The following is an 18,927-nucleotide window of genomic DNA, read 5'->3' on the forward strand; positions in this document are numbered from 1 at the left end:
AATAGTGTGCTTTTTCGTTGTTACACTAGGCCAACAATGTTCTTTTTCCATCAGGAAAAATAAGCATTTGAGCATACTTTATTTTGTTTTGAGATTATATTGTGTGCCATTTCGGAACGAACCTTTTAGGAACTAGTACTGTTTGAAGTCCAGAGGGCTAGCTGCAGCACCAAGTTGACCAAGACCAAGTAAAGTAAGGCCAAACAACACTACGCCAACGCGATTAGATGACACATGTTGATATTGACAGAGCTATTTTGGCTAAATGAATGAATGCTCACAGACTGACTAATGCAGCATTCGTGTATTGTGTCAAAACCAGAAGGGAACGAAATAAATAGTATACTGCATGTAGATTACCAATAGATTATTAGATACCAATGATATTTATACCACTATCATTATTACTATTAGTTACTTTAAAAAAATCTCTACAGAGATCTTTGTATGTATTGATGGATAGATAGATGGGTTGTAATGGTAGGGACAGAATTCCAGATCTTAAGCCTCGAAGGTTTGATTCATCCCTTCGTTGTGAATCATTCTTACTTTTTATACTTGTGATGAACTTGTGTGGTCATTCACTCATTGGTCTATTGCACACTCAAAATCCCTACTCACCATAATCGGAGATGGTATCAGTTAAAATTTTATATCTGGCGATAAGATTTTGAGGCTGTTCTATTTGGTGCTTGTTTTATGTTAGGTCGTGGCTGGAGAACCGACGAGTCAGTTCCCGAGCCTGGGGGCTCAAGCACCGGCGAGGCGGTTCCGGAGCCCCTCAGGCGCAGGGACCGACACTCTCCAGAAGCTGCCTTTATTTGTTGAGGACCGATTCGTTCATTTTGTTAAAAACAAAAAATTTTAAGTTCAATTCAAAGAACTGTGGTCTTTGCTTCATTGGAGAAAGATTAATGGAGATCAGTTTAGGACTCAGAAAGACTTGAATTTCAGCAACTGCGCGAGTCACTGATGAGCGCGAGAGATCGGTTCGCAGGGCTCAGAGATTCTGGCGAAGCAGAGACATAGGTCAAATAAACTAGATGCGAAGCAGGCTTATGTTTTGCCAAACACAATTTGGTGTTTTTTGTTTCATTTTGCTGCCTCTAACCTTGGGACACGTTGCTTGGCTTGCGGACGAACGGCTGCAGTGACTCGTGACTGACTATCTTTAATGTTGCACTGATCTCAATTCGATCACCAAAATGCTTTGGAATAAAGTACAATAGGGCAAATAAAAGAAAACGAGAGTTAAGAATAAAAAGAAAAAAGTTAAACAGATATAAAAATAAAATAAAAAGAATTAACATTTTTGTTTAAAAAAACCATGGTAGGGCTCGAACCAACAACCTCAAGAACCTGAGAGCAAATCGCTACCAACTGAGCTATGGAGCGCATCTACCAGGATATGGAAAACTAAGAAGGTCTATTTTGTGAGATACCGGTGACTGCCAATTCCCAAGCCTGGGGGCTCAAGCACTGACTCGTCAGTTCCCGAGCCACTCCGTTTATGTTATCTGGCATATATAATCATGGTAACATATCAGCTAGTATCAGTATGCTTACTATTGTAGATTGATTAATATAATATGCTACCTCACATCATAAATCTAAAATATATGTTTTTGTTTCAGGGTCTTGACCTCATGCAGGGAACCGAAACATGGATGGCAGAAAACAAGGCACACAAAAGCAGCATCAGTATTCATCACCACATGCAGGAAGGTCATTTCAACCAAATCCTGGCAGCACTAGTCGTCATGCACCTGCGTTCGGAACCTGCAATACTAGCAGTGAAGGGATGGCTCAGAGTATAACTGATAAACTTAAAGAATTCAAAGCAGCCTCTACAATGAAGAGTGAGCCAAACAGTGTGCTAAGTTCGGAGACCAACATGCCATGGGGACATACAGGCTACCAACCGGCTCCACAATATGATCCTTCACAAGGCTTCCACAGTCATACACCGGCTCCTCCAGCATTCCAAGGCCAGCAACCCCCAGCACCGTCTTGGGACTCACTAGCCTCGTTTCCTGCACGGGTTTTTAATCCTGCAGCTCCCCCGCCAGGCTTGCCCCCATTCCCACAGCTTCCCCCACCCCCAGGTATGGGTTCTGGCTTTCCAGGACCACAGTTTGGTCAGCCCCCACCGCCTTTCCGTCCTCCGCAGAACAACTATGGAATGGGTCCACCGCATACCAGGTTCGGAACCACACAACCAGTGCAACAGAGTAGTTTTGGAAATGCTCCACCGCCGTTTCAGAACAGATTTGAAACGTGTCCCCCTCAGAACAGTTTTGGTGCATCAAGGCATGCTGGAAACAACTATGGCAGTGTCCGACCTCAAGCAAGCAGTGCGATTCCGGGTCAACCTCCCCGGTTTTCCACAAACCCCCTTCAAGAGACGCCAGCAATGTTCCCTGCTCCACCCACTTTTCAGGAGGATGTGAAATTTGCAGCAGATGGTGCAGGACCAGGGGATGATGAGCGGAATGATACTGGTGCTCAGAAGGAAGTTAATAGATGGCTGGAGAAAGTGGGAAAACTCAGTGAATCTCAGAAGCCTGCAGAAGACAGTGGGAAGAAAGCTGTGTCCTCAGCATCTGATGCAAGTCCAAGGAAGAAGGCAGAGTGCAGCTTGAGTGTACGTTGTTCAGTTTTCTTTTAGCAGGGTTATTTGAGTTTGGTGCAAAAGTCTTCATTTCTACGGGTAGAATGACGATTTTATCAATGTGATTGGAGAGGTAGTAAACCGGAAACAACTGGAACTACTCTATGATTTGCAGTATAGTTTCACTCTTAGTCTTAATTAAATAATTTCTGGTTGAAAAACACAGCATGTGTATGCATTTGCAGTGTTCGAAGTTGAAGGCCTCCATCGGTCACAGTTGTTAGAGGCTGTTTGAGATGCCTGCCGTTGGAAGCACTTGGTGGCAGTGACTGATAAGTGAGATAATAAACAGTGCACACTGTCATAAGAAAGGACAGTCAAACCTGGATCTACACTAGAATGTTTCATTGGTTCCGGAAACATTTTACATTGTATTTTTACACTCCCAGGTACTATGTCAGTGATGATGACACATTTCTTTTAAAACCTGGATAAAATTGTGTATGGTTGGATACGTTAAACCCCTTCAGCATTGCTGTTTTTACTTTGGGTACCAAAATGTTTTGATTTTTTCATATACATGTACAGATTGGTGAAGCCCATGAGAAGTTGCGGAGTGCTCTGTATGCTTTAGCAGCTGTCCAGAAAAAGTTACAACACATGGAAGATGAGCAGGAAGTGGCAGACGCAGACGCCTGGAATGCAAGTGTTACAAAAATCAAACAGTTAAAGGTGAGTTGCTTCTCCTGCTCCTTCATAATCTTAAACAAATGAGACAGAGCACTGTTTGGACTGGGTGGCCGAGTGGTAACGCACTTGCGCTCGGAAGCGAGAGGTTGCGAGTTCGACCCTGGGTCAGGGCGTTAGCAATTTTCTCCCCCCTTTCCTAACCTAGGTGGTGGGTTCAAGTGCTAGTCTTTTGGATGAGACGAAAAACCGAGGTCCCTTCGTGTACACTACATTGGGGTGTGCACGTTAAAGATCCCACGATTGACAAAAGGGTCTTTCCTGGCAAAATTGTATAGGCATAGATAAAAATGTCCACCAAAATACCCGTGTGACTTGGAATAATAGGCCGTGGAAAGTAGGATATGCGCCGAAATGGCTGCGATCTGCTGGCCGATGTGAATGCGTGATGTATTGTGTACAAAAATTCCATCTCACACGGCATAAATAAATCCCTGCGCCTTGAATATGTGCGCGATATAAATTGCATAAAACACAAATATTCCTGTTAGTGTACATATGCGTGCGCGAGTGTAGTATGCTTCGTATGGTATTTTTATCTGTTGTCTTATTATTTGTTTTGTCTTTTAATGTGCACCACACTGAAATTTCTCTGTATGAGATAATAAAGTATTCGTATTCGTATTCGTAAAAAAAAAATAAAAAAATAAAAAAATAAATCCCTGCGCTTAGAACTGTACCCACGGAATACGCGCGATATAAGCCTCATATTGATTGATTGATTGATTGATTGATTTTACTCATGTCGTATGCATTTAGAGCGCTTACTTCCCTTTGTTTATCAGATTTCTACTTGATAGCTTTCCTTCAGTATAATTACTATAAAGTCTCCCCTTGAAAGACCCTGCTTTCTCTGATTTTCTCTTGATAGCGACACTATGTTGTTTAGCTCTATTTTAAGACTCCCTCGTTTTTATAGGCCTTATTTCCAGACGGAAGAGCGGTACCACTGTATAACTTAAACTGTACATACAACATGTATGAACTGCGACAGACAATTTCTTGTAATGCGAAGAAAGTAATTTCAGCTAGATTGGCAAAGAGGTGGTCAGTGACCTGTCATCAGTGTGTAAAATGACCTATGTAAGATAAGAATGGACTTCACACTTCTCTTGACCATTGTTGCTGCTGGTTTTTGCAATGACAGTATTCACGACTTGCAGTAGCGTTTGGGACTTTGCGCATTGTGACCGCCATTATTACTATTAGTCTCAGCTTCCCCATTTGTTGGGGGAACATGAAGAAAAGTCATCACAGTCGCATCAAATGTTAGTTTTTTCTTCAGCTGAAAGTGAATGTGAATGTGTCGCTGTTTCTGTGGTAAAAAAAAAGTCGGATAGGGTCAAATATTTTTCCCACATGGTTTAGCACATGAGAATTGTGTGTGAGAACGTTTCACTAAGTATTTACTTTCGTATAGTCAGCATCTGGATGATCTGCAGCTGAGTTACGGCGTACAGGGCTTGTGTGTGCTGATCTGTCTTTCAAAGCATATCTATGTCGTAGAAAGTCTCCACATGTTTTCTCCACGTGTTTTCGAACCGGAAGTTCAAGTTTTCCCAACAAAACATATATGGCACCTACGGTCTGTACAGTCAGTTAATTATGCTGTGTCACGGGGTCCTGCAAGTAGTGAAGTGACATAATGCTGTATGCTTGGGGAATGTAATCAATTCATGATTTGAGTGAACTGCATAGAACTAGAAGCTTGAAAATGAAAGATTGTTTTGGGCGCTGACAGAATTTAGTCATGGAATTAAGATGTAAAAAACGTTAGTTACAGAATGTTTAAGAAAATTAAGCTTATGGTATTACTTATTTGTTTGCTTCTTTTTAAATTTTAAACTACATTTCCATGTTCCATCACATTTAAAGACATTAGTTTGCAGTTTATTTCATTATTTTGTTTTTCTGTTTTGTTCTCTGCAGGAAGCCTACTTGAAAGCAAAGCAGGAAGTTGATGTGGAACCTCTCAAAGCTCTGAAAAGGAAAGTTGACCAGCGCAGAAAGAAAAGGGTAAGTCATAAAGAACTGAGATCTTGTGTATGCTGTTGTCAAGTGAGTTTTGATGCCGTATATCGACTACTTGTGAGAAAGTTTGTCTTGATTTACTTTTAGGCAGGACAGCGTTGTTACCGGGTCTGCAAGATAGCGACTTTAAGGTGCGCCCTTTTTCAGTATGGGTGTAGACGTGTACCAAGTTGCCCCACTGTGTTCAGTTTGATATAGGGATATTTATTTTTGACAATCACTTTTGCAATTTGTTTGGATCATGGTTCTTTTTGAGCAATTTAAAAGTGTCTTACCAATGTGTACAGGTACATGAGAGGGTGTGCTTATCTTGACATTACCGGTAGTCTGATCTAATCTTATTTTTCTTTCAGTAAATCTGGACTGGGTTGCACCAGCAGTCTGCTTTCCTTTTCAACATATCCTTTGTGTTAATATCTGACAAAGAATTTCTACTGCCTTCATATCCTTTACAATGCAACTGTATCCTTGTGTCATGAAAAGAAACTAAAAGGGGGGAGGGGGCTGTACTGGCGGTGGGAGACTGGTGCCGTTTGACTCACTACTTTTGAGTCTTCTTCTTACTGCTTTGTGAAATGGAACAAAACCGAGTACTTTGAGTCTGGAGTAAAAAGAGTTTTATGTAGGAAATAAGAGGAAAAGCTGGGTATGTTCTTTGACAATGAAGAACTTGTGGATAAGACTAAAACATAATCAACAAATATAGCCAAACATATGGCAAGTCTCATCCATATGTGTAAAAAAATACATACGTGTTTCTTCTGCTTTTTTAAAGGTTTTATCTGTCCCCATTCATTTATCATAGATCGCATGTGCATTTTATCTTAAAATACACAATATAGAAGTCGGGCCATAAAAACACAAATGTACATTGAAGTTGTATTCAGCCACCAACACAGAAGACGACATCAACCTTTATTGTCAGAGGGACTGGTTTTGACACTCTCAAAAAATGCACGGTCAAATTTCTGAGGATGGACGAAAGATAAAAATTCTCACTTACAAGAAGCTTTTCAAACACAAATCAGTTTACAACATTTGTTACTGGTTGTGGAAGACTTTCTTCTCAAGTACTACTGCACACTAGTGCTGCTGTCAGACGGGTGCAGTGGCGTAGTGGTAAGACATCGGCTTCCTAATCGGAAGGTCGTGAGTTCAAATCCCGGCCGCCTGGTGGGTTAAGGGTGGAGATTTTTCCGATCTCCCAGGTCAACTTATGTGCAGACCTGCTAGTGCCTTATCCCCCTTCGTGTGTACACGCAAGCACAAGACCAAGTGCGCATGGAAAAGATCCTGTAATCCATGTCAGAGTTTGGTGGGTTAAAGAAACACGAAAATACCCAGCATGCTTCCTCCGAAATCAACGTATGGCTACCTAAATGGCGGGGTAAAAACGGTCATACACGTAAAAATCCACTCGTGCCAAAACATGAGTGAACGTGGGAGTTTCAGCCCATGAACAAAGAAGAAGAAGAAGAAGTGCTGCTGTTATGTTCCTTCTTTTGCTTGAAGTCTGATATAACCCGTTTGTTAACATCGGACTGTGCATTGCCACTCTTTTGTTTTTGTGTTCACGTTTGTTTTACTGCTGGAATTTCAGGAGCGCCAGAAGAGACGTAAAGAGGAGGAAAAGGAGGCTGAGAAGCAGGTCCTCTTTGAGCGTGCTCAGAAACACGCAGCTATGGACCAATGGCGGGACAAGATACTCCAGGAACATTTAAACCAACAAGAGGTTATTGAAGTTGCTTTCCTTATCATACCTTGTTGGGTTGTTAAATCAAAATTAGTTTAGAAACTGATACCAAGGTGAGCTTACCTTGATGTTGATGTTGATGCTTACTTAACATGTTGAGAGACTGGCAGTCTAGATAATAATCCTCACATACATTTTTCATTTTATTGTAGCATCATAAATTGTTTTCACTTCTTTCGGTAGCTGTGAGTTTGGCTGAGGTTTCATTCATTAGTCTCATAGCAACTTGCATTATTCCTTGAAGGAAACATGAATAGTTCTTGTTAGGGTTACAGAACGCAAAATTGAACAGTTTTGTTAAATAAATGACAATCTTTCCAAAATGTTACAGAGGAACACTCTTTTTTTTCTTCTAGATAATGCTAAACTCTCCAAGTCAATTGTTTTTGTTGACACTTTTGTTTTTGTTCTTTTTGAGTCACTTGAGAAAAAGTGACTCTATGTAATCGGTCAGTGTTAGTCTGTCCGGCCGGCCGGCCGTCCGTAGACACCACCTTAACGTTGGACTTTTCTCGGAAACTATCAAAGCGATCCGGCTCATATTTTGTTTAGTCGTGACCTCCAATGACCTCTACACTTTAACGATGGTTTCGTTGACCTTTGACCTTTTTCAAGGTCACAGGTCAGCGTCAAAGGAAAAATTAGACATTTTATATCTTTGACAAAGTTCATCGGATGTGATTGAAACTTTGCAGGATTATTCTTTACATCAAAGTATTTACATCTGTAGCCTTTTACGAACGTTATCAGAAAAACAAGGGAGATAACTAGCCTTTTCTGTTCGGCAACACACAACTTAACGTTGGGCTTTTCTCGGAAACTATAAAAGTGACCGGGCTCAAATTTTATGTGAACGTGACTCCCAGTGACCTCTACACTTTGACGTCTGCTTTGGTGACCTTTGACCTTTTTCAAGGTCACAGGTATGTCTTGAAGGAAAAAAATTGAAATATCATATCTCTGAAACTATTCATCGGATTTGATTCAAACTTTATAGGATTATTCTTTACATCAAATTATTTACATCTGCATTGTGTTGTGAATAGCAATTTCTTCCTGTCCATCTGATGCCTCATATAATATTCAGAACTGCGAAAGTGACTCGATCGAGCGTTTGCTCTTCTTTTTATATATTTATTTTGTTCGTTTTTTTCAGGTGAAACAAATGAAAGAGACAGCAGACAAGACTCTGAGCAAAGTACGGCGAGAGATTCGTGAGGCGCGTAAAATGCTGGACACTACGAACAGACTGCAAAAGCTGAGGGCTGTCAGAAATGACATGGCGGAGAAAAGAGGTACAGTAAAACCTGAGTCTAGCGGACCCTTGTTGTAACGGCCACCTGCTACATACGGACAGTTTATCATGGCACGAACACGATTTCAACAATAACTAACCTTTAACGGGCGGACACCTGCCACTTACGGACGCGGACACGATTTTTCGGACCGTAGGAAGTGTAAACACTGTCACAAACGGACACAACGTACATAAAAACGCAACTTCGAAAACTCGACTGTTCTGCAGTCAGTGCTCGGCAGCCGTAGCCGTGGCACAAATGGTTGTTGATTGGTTGTCCTGTCCCTTTTCTGACCAATCAGTGGCTTGTTTAGATGGAGACCCACTTTCGCTCACTCACTTTCGCTTCGCTCACTTTCGCTTTTCCGCATTGTGGATACAGTCACAACCAAAAGCAACAGTAGACTACTGTGTTTGAAAATGGAATCTCCAGCAGGAAAAAGAAAAGCGTTGACTTTAGAGCAGCGTGTCGCTGCCTTGAAAAAACTAGATAGCGGCCAATCATGCCGAGATGTGGCGAAGGAGATGGGATGTGGTAAAACACAGATCGCGAGGATCAAATCGGAAAAAGAAGACGTGATGAAGGAGTGGGAGTCAGGTGCGCGAATCGACCAAAAAACTGTGAAACGTCGGAAAACGCAATATGAAGACCTGAACAACGTGGTATGGGAGTGGTATGGCAACCATTTATCATTTACCACTCGTGACTCCCCCCTTCCCCCCTCCTACTAATCTCTCTCTCGATCTCTCTCTCTTTGTAAGCAATCGTTCGAAGGAAACAATAGTTAACACAGCTAAATTTCTGTTCCATGCATTTATGCTGAGACTAGAAAAACTGAATGAAACAAGAGCTGACCCAATTTGGTCGAGACACACTGCGGAATTTCCCGTTGAATGACTGATGAAGTCAGCTATTTTTAGCTTTGTGACGTCCGACTTGCGTGAGTTTGAATGCACAGTGTGTGTAGGGAACGTGGGGGGGGGGGGGGGGATGTTGTTGTTGTTGTTGTTGTTGTTGTTGTTTGCTACATGTATCATTTGTTTACTCACATTTTCAGTGAGTCTCATGTTCAATCCAATAAATACATTCTACAGGACTGACAAAAAGTGTCTTGTTCATTTTACGTGCTCTTTGTAAAATATTGCCCCGGCCCCTCCACCTGTGAAGAAGGGACACCTGTCTAATAGGGACACTATTACCATTCCCCAAGGGTGTCCGTTAGAGACAGGTTTTACTGTACATACAGAATGAGGCACAGGCTAGCAGCTGACTCCATATTTATTTAATTTAAAATTTGATCCTGAGTTTCCAATGAAAGTTTAGGGACGTGGAAACAATCATGCGTTCCTTGCATGCACATCCTCAAAGACAGCAAAACTCTCACCATTATGTGACCTTGACAGCGTGTGGCGTGAAAAACTCTCACCATAATGTGACCTTGACAGCATGTGGCAGTGTGGCGTGAAAAACTATCACCATAATGTGACCTTGACAGCATGTGGCAGTGTGGCGTAAAAAAACTCTCACCATAATGTGACCTTGGCAGTGTGGCATGCAAAACTCTCACCATAATGTGACCTTGACAGCATGTGGCAGTGTGGCGTGCAAAACTCTCACCATAATGTGACCTTGACAGCATGTGGCAGTGTGGCGTGCAAAACTCTCACCATAATGTGACCTTGAGAGTAAAAAGATAAGGAATGCAGACGAAAAAGATTAACAAGTCACATGAAGGGATATAAAACATTTCGTCAATGCGTCGGCCTGAACCATGCAAATGTAGTGTCTAATTGACCTATTTTCTTTAATTGTGAGTACATTATCAGAGTAAAGATGGCATATCTATACATTTTTGGATTCAGGAAACAATAAAGAATTAGATGAAATCATTTTTGGATTGATTACTAACAATTTGTATTTTAAAGGCAGAGTAAGCCTCCCGTAAACCATCACAGATACGGTCAGGCTTTTACACACAGTACAAACACCCTTTCATTTAAACACTCACCAATTGAGAACATCCTAGGTGCCCTCCGTAAAGAGCGAACAATTTTCAAAGAATTTATTTTTGCGTGGTTTATCTTACCCCTGAGCCATCGTGAACCCGTGTGATCCAGTTTTCCCCCTTTTCACAATGCAGTCGTCATAGTTAGTCATTTGAATGCGACTCGACGTGAGCTTATCTACAATAGCACGTTTTTTTATGCACGAAACAACGGCTGTGGTTCACAAGAACTCTAGTGATGGCTTTTGACTGTTGAGAGGAACGGCGATTTGCACTGATAAACCGGGCCGTCGTCTGCTACGACCCTTGCGTGACCCTGCTTCCGGGCTTTTCTTTTTTTAAACTTTCACAACTTCGAATTGTTCTGATCTTGTCTTGATGAAAAACGAATTCTTTTATGATTAAAGAATGTTTGTGTAACAAGCTGTCAATTTATTATTTAGATTTTAAAAGTTAGGTCTAGCGCAAAAACGAGGCGCCATTGTTCTTCAGGGCCAAGTCCACGAAAATAAATTCTTGGAAAATGTCTCACGCTCGACAGAAAGCAGCCAGGATGTTCCCGTTCGGTGAGCGTTCAAATGGAAGTATGCTTGTACTGTATTTAGACGCTCGGGGAGCTCTGTGATGGTTTACGGGAGGCTTACTGTGCCTTTAATTATTGTTCCATAAACTGACCTTTCTTGCTTTTTGGTTGTAACATTGCAGGGCAGACCTTTTCTCGTTCTGACGCTGAGCACTTCGCAGACAAGACTCAGCACCTGGCTCAGCTTCTTGCTGAGCAGATTGATGCTTATGAGAAGGAGGAGGCAGCGCTTAAAGTAAGGCAAAGATGGTCTTGAATTGAGGCAGTGGTCAGATTTCCAAGGAACTTGGACCTGACAGCACACACATACACATGCACGCAGATGTAATCACACACACACACGCACATGGGTCATTCCATAAAGCTGTGTACCAAAAGTGTGACATGCATCGTGAAAATTGAATGTCTGAATAGGTTGTTTTTATGGTTTATGTGACAGATATAGACATATGCCACGGTGCCATGCTAAACAAAAGATAAGTTTATGCTTTTTGGATACGAGGGGTGGTCGGAAAGGTGTGTAACATCACACATGTTTAGCGTAAAATTTTGTCCAAACACACAAGACATATTACAAAAAAGCCATAGTATAATAGTAACAAGTTTTATTTGCTTCCCATTCAGAGCTCATTCTGAACAAAATGCTGTCGGGGGAAACGAATTGAAATAGATATTTGGTAACTAAAACGTATTTGTTTGGTTGCGTCAACCAACAAACAAACAGTATCAATAACAAAACATCGAGTCGACATGCAACTAGAAAATGAACATTGAAAGTCCAGAATCAGTTATCACAGAGACAAGTAAGGCTAGGTTAGCACATTTTCGCGCCGCGTCGCAGCTGACGTCAGCATATGTTGTGACGATTCGATTGGTCCATGGCGTGGCGTCATCAACCGGCTTATGAATGACACACACGTGTGTGTTATGAATGGAATTCTTTTGGTTTTAGTGACGTCGTCATTGAATAGACCCGAAATTCGGTCAGATTTAGGTGCGTTGTTTTTAACACACGGCAGATCAAGAGCCTTAACGATTTTGATTATTAATGATTTGCTGTGTCTTCGGAGTTATGTCGGACACACAGTGTTCCTCTCTTAAACATGTTGGTATTGTTTTGTGTTTATATCTGAATCATGGAATAACTCAGATACAGAACAATACACAAACTATCAACACAATAGACAAGATACTTTTTACCTCAAAAACGTTATTTTTCTACCAAATCGCCTCATTTTTGCGACCATATTTTTGTGATCATGCTTCGAAAAAGTCAATGTACTTTACGGGTTTTCACAGCTTATGTGTCCGAAACAATGTACTGCTGATTTCAAAGCTACATGGCACAGATTATAAACACGATAGGCAACTTTTTAGATCTAGTGGACCACTTGCGCCTTCTTGTTATATTTGATTGATAATTCAATCTTTTCTTAGTGGTCCTGTCAGAAACATTATTCTTCCTTTACCATGATCTAAGTGTCATGGGTGAGAAAAATCGCTCAATGTCTAACTTTAAGAAGTTGGGGAGGGTAAATGCTGTAAGCTAGTGAAATCCGATGCTAAATTTGCCTGCTTGGTTCGCCCAGTCAAGTCTTCCGGATACATAAGCTTAGTATCACCAGGCAGTTTGAAGGGACTGCTCCTTTTTTTACTTAATGCCCACTAACAAGGAAATCAGCTTCACAGACACAGGATTTCTTTCTCTCTATTTCGCAACAGCATTTAATCTGATTTTCTTCGATATATCGTTTTCCGAGAAAAAAACACCTAGTCGATCAAGTGTGTTCAAATTTTGATGAAAACTCAACGGTTTTTTTACCTTAACTATTACAACTGGAACAGGACTAGACTACAAAGAATAGCCTAAGACTTGACAAAGAGACACCGAGCACGTATATCACAAAATAAAACATTAAAATGTCGAACTTTAAAAAAAATATTAACTTTAAGAGCGAAGAGTCGCGAAAGGTTGCCTACGTAACATTCGTCCCTCGTTGGTAACGACTCATAAAACGCTACACGCCTGCTCCGTTCAAAAAGTTAATGGGATTTTTTTTATGGAAAAACCTTTCAGCGATGTTGAAGAACATTGCATGCAAAAGAAACACCAAGTTTGATGCGTTGCTAAGTGACAAATATCATTTTTAACGATCCAGCGTAACCAGAAAAAATATAAACGAAGCTTAGTGGCGACACGCGAAAGGCAAAATCACATTCAAATCAGATCAAATTGACAAGGCGCACATTCTAACACGTTCACTACACATCAGTAATGCCTGATAATACACACAGTCGCATATTCGTACGTACAGAAGTTATAGACACGTTCACGTAGTTCGCGGTTGGTTTTATAAACCAAATGTTGCGTAGGCAACCGTTATTTTTGAACGATCCAAATGCACACTGTAAACATGCGTAAGGGCAAACAGCTAAGTGCATAATGTAACACTAGCACAAAACACAATGAAGATGTATGTTGGGGGTTTCATGGTCGCATTTCATTGGCAGCCACACGGATACTTAAAAACAAGATGTAAGCAATGTCACAATAAAAACGCCATTTTGACGTCATTTTCTGTGTTTGCTTTCATACAAAACATTAACCAACCTAACGATCTTCTTGATTTTATTATCGTTATCTCTTTGGTAAATTTACAGTCTGCTGATATTCTTATATCATTCGAGAAGCAAGAAAAACATTCCGAAATCTCACTCTGAAGTCATGATCCTCTAGTGGTACACAACTTTGTAGAACGACCCACATACACACACACGCACAAACATACACACACATAAACACATCCTTTTCATCTCAACGATTGCAGCTTTGTTCCGTTTAGTGGGCAGGTTCCTTGGAAACATCTGTGCTAAGAAGTAATGTTGCCCTAGAAGAAAAACAGTCTAAGTTTAACTGCACATACTGTACCATGTCTCACAATTGCCAAGCCCAGGGCACTAGATTCAAGTGTCTCCATGTACAGTGGCTCATAGGGACATTTTTAGCAGGTACCAAGGGTGTCCTGTGTAATTTAGATCATAATACATGTACTGTGATAACAGAGATGTTTCCTTCTCAGGTCTTCTATGTAGTTTTTCTCTCATAAGTTTTTCTAACCTACTACTACTACTTTGTTTTTCAGCTGATCCTTGAAACAGAGAAGGAAGAAGCCAAGGAAAAAGAAAAAGAGGAGAAGCATCAAAAAGAACAAGAGACGAAACAGATGGAAATGGAAGAGGAAAAGCAGTCTCTGTTTGGACCTTCAGGTAACTTGCTGTATTTATTAACTTCATTCCTTCAAATCTGTGTTTATCAGCTATTGCTGTTCTTTATTTTCTTGTGGTATTTGTGTTACACAGCTGAATTTCCGAAAGGGAAAGGATTAGTGGAATAGAGAAAAGAGTATATGAAGAAGACTTCGCAAAAATGACAGAAATGGGCAGCAGACAAGGCTCTTTGACATGCATATAATGTTGTCCAGATTCTGTTTCAAGGGGAAAAGTGGTGACACAAGTGCGTTCTATTCTTCCCAATTAGTCATCCAATTTAAACATTCCTTTTGCATTGTAAAGTTAAAATTCAGACTACAAAAAAATCCACATCATTCTTGTTTTGGCTCCTCTGTAAGACTTTTACGTTCATTTTCTTCATCAAAGATGACTGCCTAGGTTGGGTATATTTTGAGAGGGTACAATAAGCTTTCTCTGTTACAGTTGCTCTTTATCCAGGACACCCAATGCAACCATTTGTCAACTATTATGAACAAGCCCGGTACAGTCTTCAGTCCTTGCAAAGCATCAGGTATTGGATCTTGTTTACACCAACATCACAGACTGTTTTTGTGAACAGCACAAGTAACTTACACTTACCCTTTATCAAACAAACTGGGTGGCCGAGTGGTAACGCACTTGCGCTCGGAAGCGAGAGGTTGCGAGTTCGACCCTGGGTCAGGGCGTTAGCAATTTTCTCCCCCCCTTTCCTAACCTAGGTGGTGGGGTTCAAGTGCTAGTCTTTCGGATGAGACGAAAAACCGAGGTCCCTTCGTGTACACTACATTGGGGTGTGCACGTTAAAGATCCCACGATTGACAAAAGGGTCTTTCCTGGCAAAATTGTATAGGCATAGATAAAAATGTCCACCAAAATACCCGTGTGACTTGGAATAATAGGCCGTGAAAAGTAGGATATGCGCTGAAATGGCTGCGATCTGCTGGCCGATGTGAATGCGTGATGTATTGTGTAAAAAAAATTCCATCTCACACGGCATAAATAAATCCCTGTGCCTTGAATATGTGCGCGATATAAATTGCATAAAAAAATTTAATAAAAATTAAAAATAAATATCCCTGCGCTTAGAACTGTACCCACGTAGTGTCTTTACACTGGAGGAAGAAAAAAAGAAAGAGAACGTTTTATCAATCAATCAATCAATATGAGGCTTATATCGCGCGTATTCCGTGGGTACAGTTATAAGCGCATTTTTTTAAAATTTAAAAAAATTTTTTATGCAATTTATATCGCACACATATTCAAGGCGCAGGGATTTATTTATGCCGTGTAAGATGGAATTTTTGTACACAATACATCACGCATTCACATCAGCCAGCAGATCGCAGCCATTTCGGCGTATATCCTACTTTTCACGGCCTATTATTCCAAGTCACACGGGTATTTTGGTAGACATTTTTTATCTATGCCTATGCAATTTTGCCAGGAAAGACCCTTTTGTCAATCGTGGGATCTTTAACGTGCACACCCCAATGTACTGTACAGTTTTAGAGAAAGGGCAGGTTGTTTTCAACAGAATTATTACACCCCCGGTATAGGGGTGTGTATAGGTTTCGGTCGATGTGTTTGTTTGTTTGTTTGTGTGTTTGTGTTCGCATATAGATCTCAAGAATGAACGGACCGATCGTCACCAAACTTGGTGAACAGGTTCTATACATTCCTGAGACGGTCCTTACAAAAATTGGGACCGGTTAGGGAGTTATTGGTGGATTAAGATTCTACAAGGACTTAGAGAGAAACATATTCATGGTCAAAGGGAAATAACCATTCTCACTGCACCCATTCTCACTGCCACCAACTGAGGGGGTGTTTTTCCTACCTCGAAGGAATTTCTTGTTAATGTTCCTTTTGCGGTGTATTTGCAGACAAGACTGGGACCAGTTCTTGGTACCAGAGAACACCCCCATGGCAAGTCGCATCCCTGACAGCTGGGTCATTCCGGAATCTCCCTCTTCTGCTGTTTGGGCTACTGTTCTACGCCAGCAGTCCACTTCACCACAACCATAACAACTAGACATGGCATTTTGCTCGACAATGATTGGAATTTCAAGACAGAACTTTTGGCAGAGGCTGTTTCTGCTGTTGAAAAGATCAAATTCAGTTCTACTTTAGCGCACTTCCCTCTCTCACCCCTACTTTTCACACTGCACTCCATTATTGAAATTTGCCTGAGTAACTGTGTGACTGATTTGTGCTGTTGTAGGAACATTGTAAAACTGATACTGTTCATCTTGCTATGAAGTTATACATACAGTGTCAAGTCTGTTCTTGAGAGGACAACTCAAAGGACATGTTAAGTTTTCTCTGTGTGTACAATGATGACTGCTTTAAGACCTCCTAAAAACTGAGGAATGTAATTATTAATAGAAGTTTAATTAAATTACATATCTTACCCAACTCACATATCGCAATTAACCCTAGTTCAGTGCTGGTAATGCTGTATGCGTCTCCTTGGTAACAAGGGAGACAACTCTAAAAAAAAGAGTGACCAATACCCATACTGGTATCAAGGCCAGACCAATACTGAGTCTGTCTTCCGTATGCGTGCGCATATGCCGCCATGTTTTCATTCCTACCTCAGCGCTCAGTCAAGTTGGTCGCTATTTTGTACGCTCTGGCTGTTTTGCAGCCGTTGTCACTTAGTCTTTTGACTTTGTTTCATTCCTCTTGGTTTTCTACTCTTCGTTTTGACTTCGCTACTATGAGGGCCCCAAAGGGGGGGTATCATCACGATCACGGGAAGGGACATTTTAGCTTTCACGATCACAGTTACCTTGATTTTTTTTTCACGATCACGAACACCAGTGGCAAATCACGGTCACGGTAAAAGTTGCAGGTACAGAAAGCACGTGTCAAAGTAAACACAACCACACAGTTAATCGCTCCTCTGGATCTATTGTTTATTTAACACAAAGTGACAACTGTTGCACTTTTTAATTATTTTTTTTAATTCTCTTTCATTCACACATAGGAATACATATCATGATTTGTAATCAGTTACAGTCGAGACCGGATGTAAGAAAGTCGTCGGGACCCACTTTTTGTCTTTCATACATCCGGTCTTTACTAAATCCGGTTAACCGGATGTATGAAAATATTGTGGATTGACTTTCATACATCCGGCCACGCGTCTGTTACTTGATAAAAGTAGGGTTTTTTCATATCATTTTTGTATTTATTTGTTTTTTTTATGTTTAAATATTTTGATACATATCCTTGTTAGAAGAAAAGGGTTGTGAATAACAAGTGGAAAAGTACATGTACTTACATACACTGACACAGTCAGGACAACCGATAGAAAGAGCAACTGTTTGTGTACGGAACTGTTCTGCTTTGCATCAGGCCGTGCAAAGCAGAACAGTTCCTTACACAAACAGTTGCAAGAACAACAACATAAAAAAAACACTGAGTCACACCCACGACCAATGCCCCTGGTTCTAATTGTACAAAACAATGCCTTCCTGGGCTATTATGGCTCTTCAGTCATGACAAATTAAAACAGGCTAAAATGACTGAATAGACAAACAAAACAGATTATTAATGGAGTTAAACATAAAATCAGTTTAATGGATAAAATCAACAACAACAACAACAAGAACATAAAAACAACAAGAACATAAAAACAACAACATAAAATACAACAAAATAAAATACAACAACATAAAAAAAACAAGTCGCGTAAGGCGAAAATACAACATTTAGTCAAGTAGCTGTCGAACTCACAGAATGAAACTGAACGCAATGCAACGCAGCAAGACCGTATACTCGTAACATCGTCAGTCCACCGCTCACGGCAAAGGCAGTGAAATTGACAAGAAGAGCGGGGGAGTAGTTGCGCTGAGAAGGATAGCACGCTCTTCTGTACCTCTCTTCGTTTTAACTTTCTGAGCGTGTTTTTAATCCAAACATATTATATCTATATGTTTTTGGAATCAGGAGCCGACAAGGAATAAGATGAAAGTGTTTTTAAATTGATTTCAAAAATTTAATTTTGATAATAATTTTTATATATTTAATTTTCAGAGCTTGTTTTTAATCCAAATATAACATATTTATATGTTTTTGGAATCAGCAAATGATGGAGAATAAGATGAACGTAAATTTGGATCGTTTTATAAAATAAAATATTTTTTTTACAATTTTCAGATTTTTATTGACCAAAGTCATTAATTAATTTTTAAGCCACCAAGCTGAAATGCAATACCGAAGTCCGGGCTTCGTCGAAGATTACTTGACCAAAATTTCAACCAATTTGGTTGAAAAATGAGGGCGTGACAGTGCCGCCTCAACTTTCACGAAAAGCCGGATATGACGTCATCAAAGACATTTATCAAAAAAATGAAAAAAATGGGGATTTCATACCCAGGAACTCTCATGTCAAATTTCATAAAGATCGGTCCAGTAGTTTAGTCTGAATCGCTCTACACACACACACAGACAGACAGACACACACACACACACACACACGCACGCACATACACCACGACCCTCGTCTCGATTCCCCCCTCTACGTTAAAACATTTAGTCAAAACTTGACTAAATGTAAAAACATAAAAAGATAACAACTGATTCACATCCATGACCAATGTCTCTGGTTATAAATGTAACAAA

The 18,927-nt window shown here is 40.5% G+C and overlaps 1 protein-coding gene across 1 annotated transcript; it reads left to right on the forward strand.

Annotated features, from left to right (window-relative positions):
• The first annotated feature begins 132 nt into the window (after positions 1 to 132).
• LOC138973477 (programmed cell death protein 7-like) lies at positions 133 to 17,188 on the forward strand. The gene is made up of 10 exons (XM_070346196.1): positions 133 to 193; positions 1,635 to 2,644; positions 3,200 to 3,343; positions 5,288 to 5,374; positions 6,990 to 7,121; positions 8,299 to 8,437; positions 11,151 to 11,263; positions 14,172 to 14,295; positions 14,743 to 14,830; positions 16,182 to 17,188. The coding sequence occupies exons 2-10, from the start codon at positions 1,664 to 1,666 to the stop codon at positions 16,321 to 16,323; spliced, it is 1,950 nt and encodes a 649-aa protein (XP_070202297.1). The 5' UTR covers positions 133 to 193; positions 1,635 to 1,663; the 3' UTR covers positions 16,324 to 17,188.
• The last annotated feature ends 1,739 nt before the right edge of the window (positions 17,189 to 18,927 follow it).

The sequence above is a fragment of the Littorina saxatilis genome, linkage group LG1 (assembly GCF_037325665.1).
Source record: "Littorina saxatilis isolate snail1 linkage group LG1, US_GU_Lsax_2.0, whole genome shotgun sequence".
NCBI classification, from domain to species: domain Eukaryota; kingdom Metazoa; phylum Mollusca; class Gastropoda; order Littorinimorpha; family Littorinidae; genus Littorina; species Littorina saxatilis.

What these genes read in the sequence shown, in the direction of transcription:
- LOC138973477 (XM_070346196.1), top strand. Translation starts at nt 1,664, where the DNA reads ATGGATGGCAGAAAACAAGGCACACAAAAGCAGCATCAGTATTCATCA. An exon ending in AGGCAGAGTGCAGCTTGAGT is followed by an intron (nt 2,645 to 3,199) that starts GTACGTTGTTCA and finishes ATACATGTACAG; the next exon opens with ATTGGTGAAGCCCATGAGAA. An exon ending in AACATTTAAACCAACAAGAG is followed by an intron (nt 7,122 to 8,298) that starts GTTATTGAAGTT and finishes CGTTTTTTTCAG; the next exon opens with GTGAAACAAATGAAAGAGAC.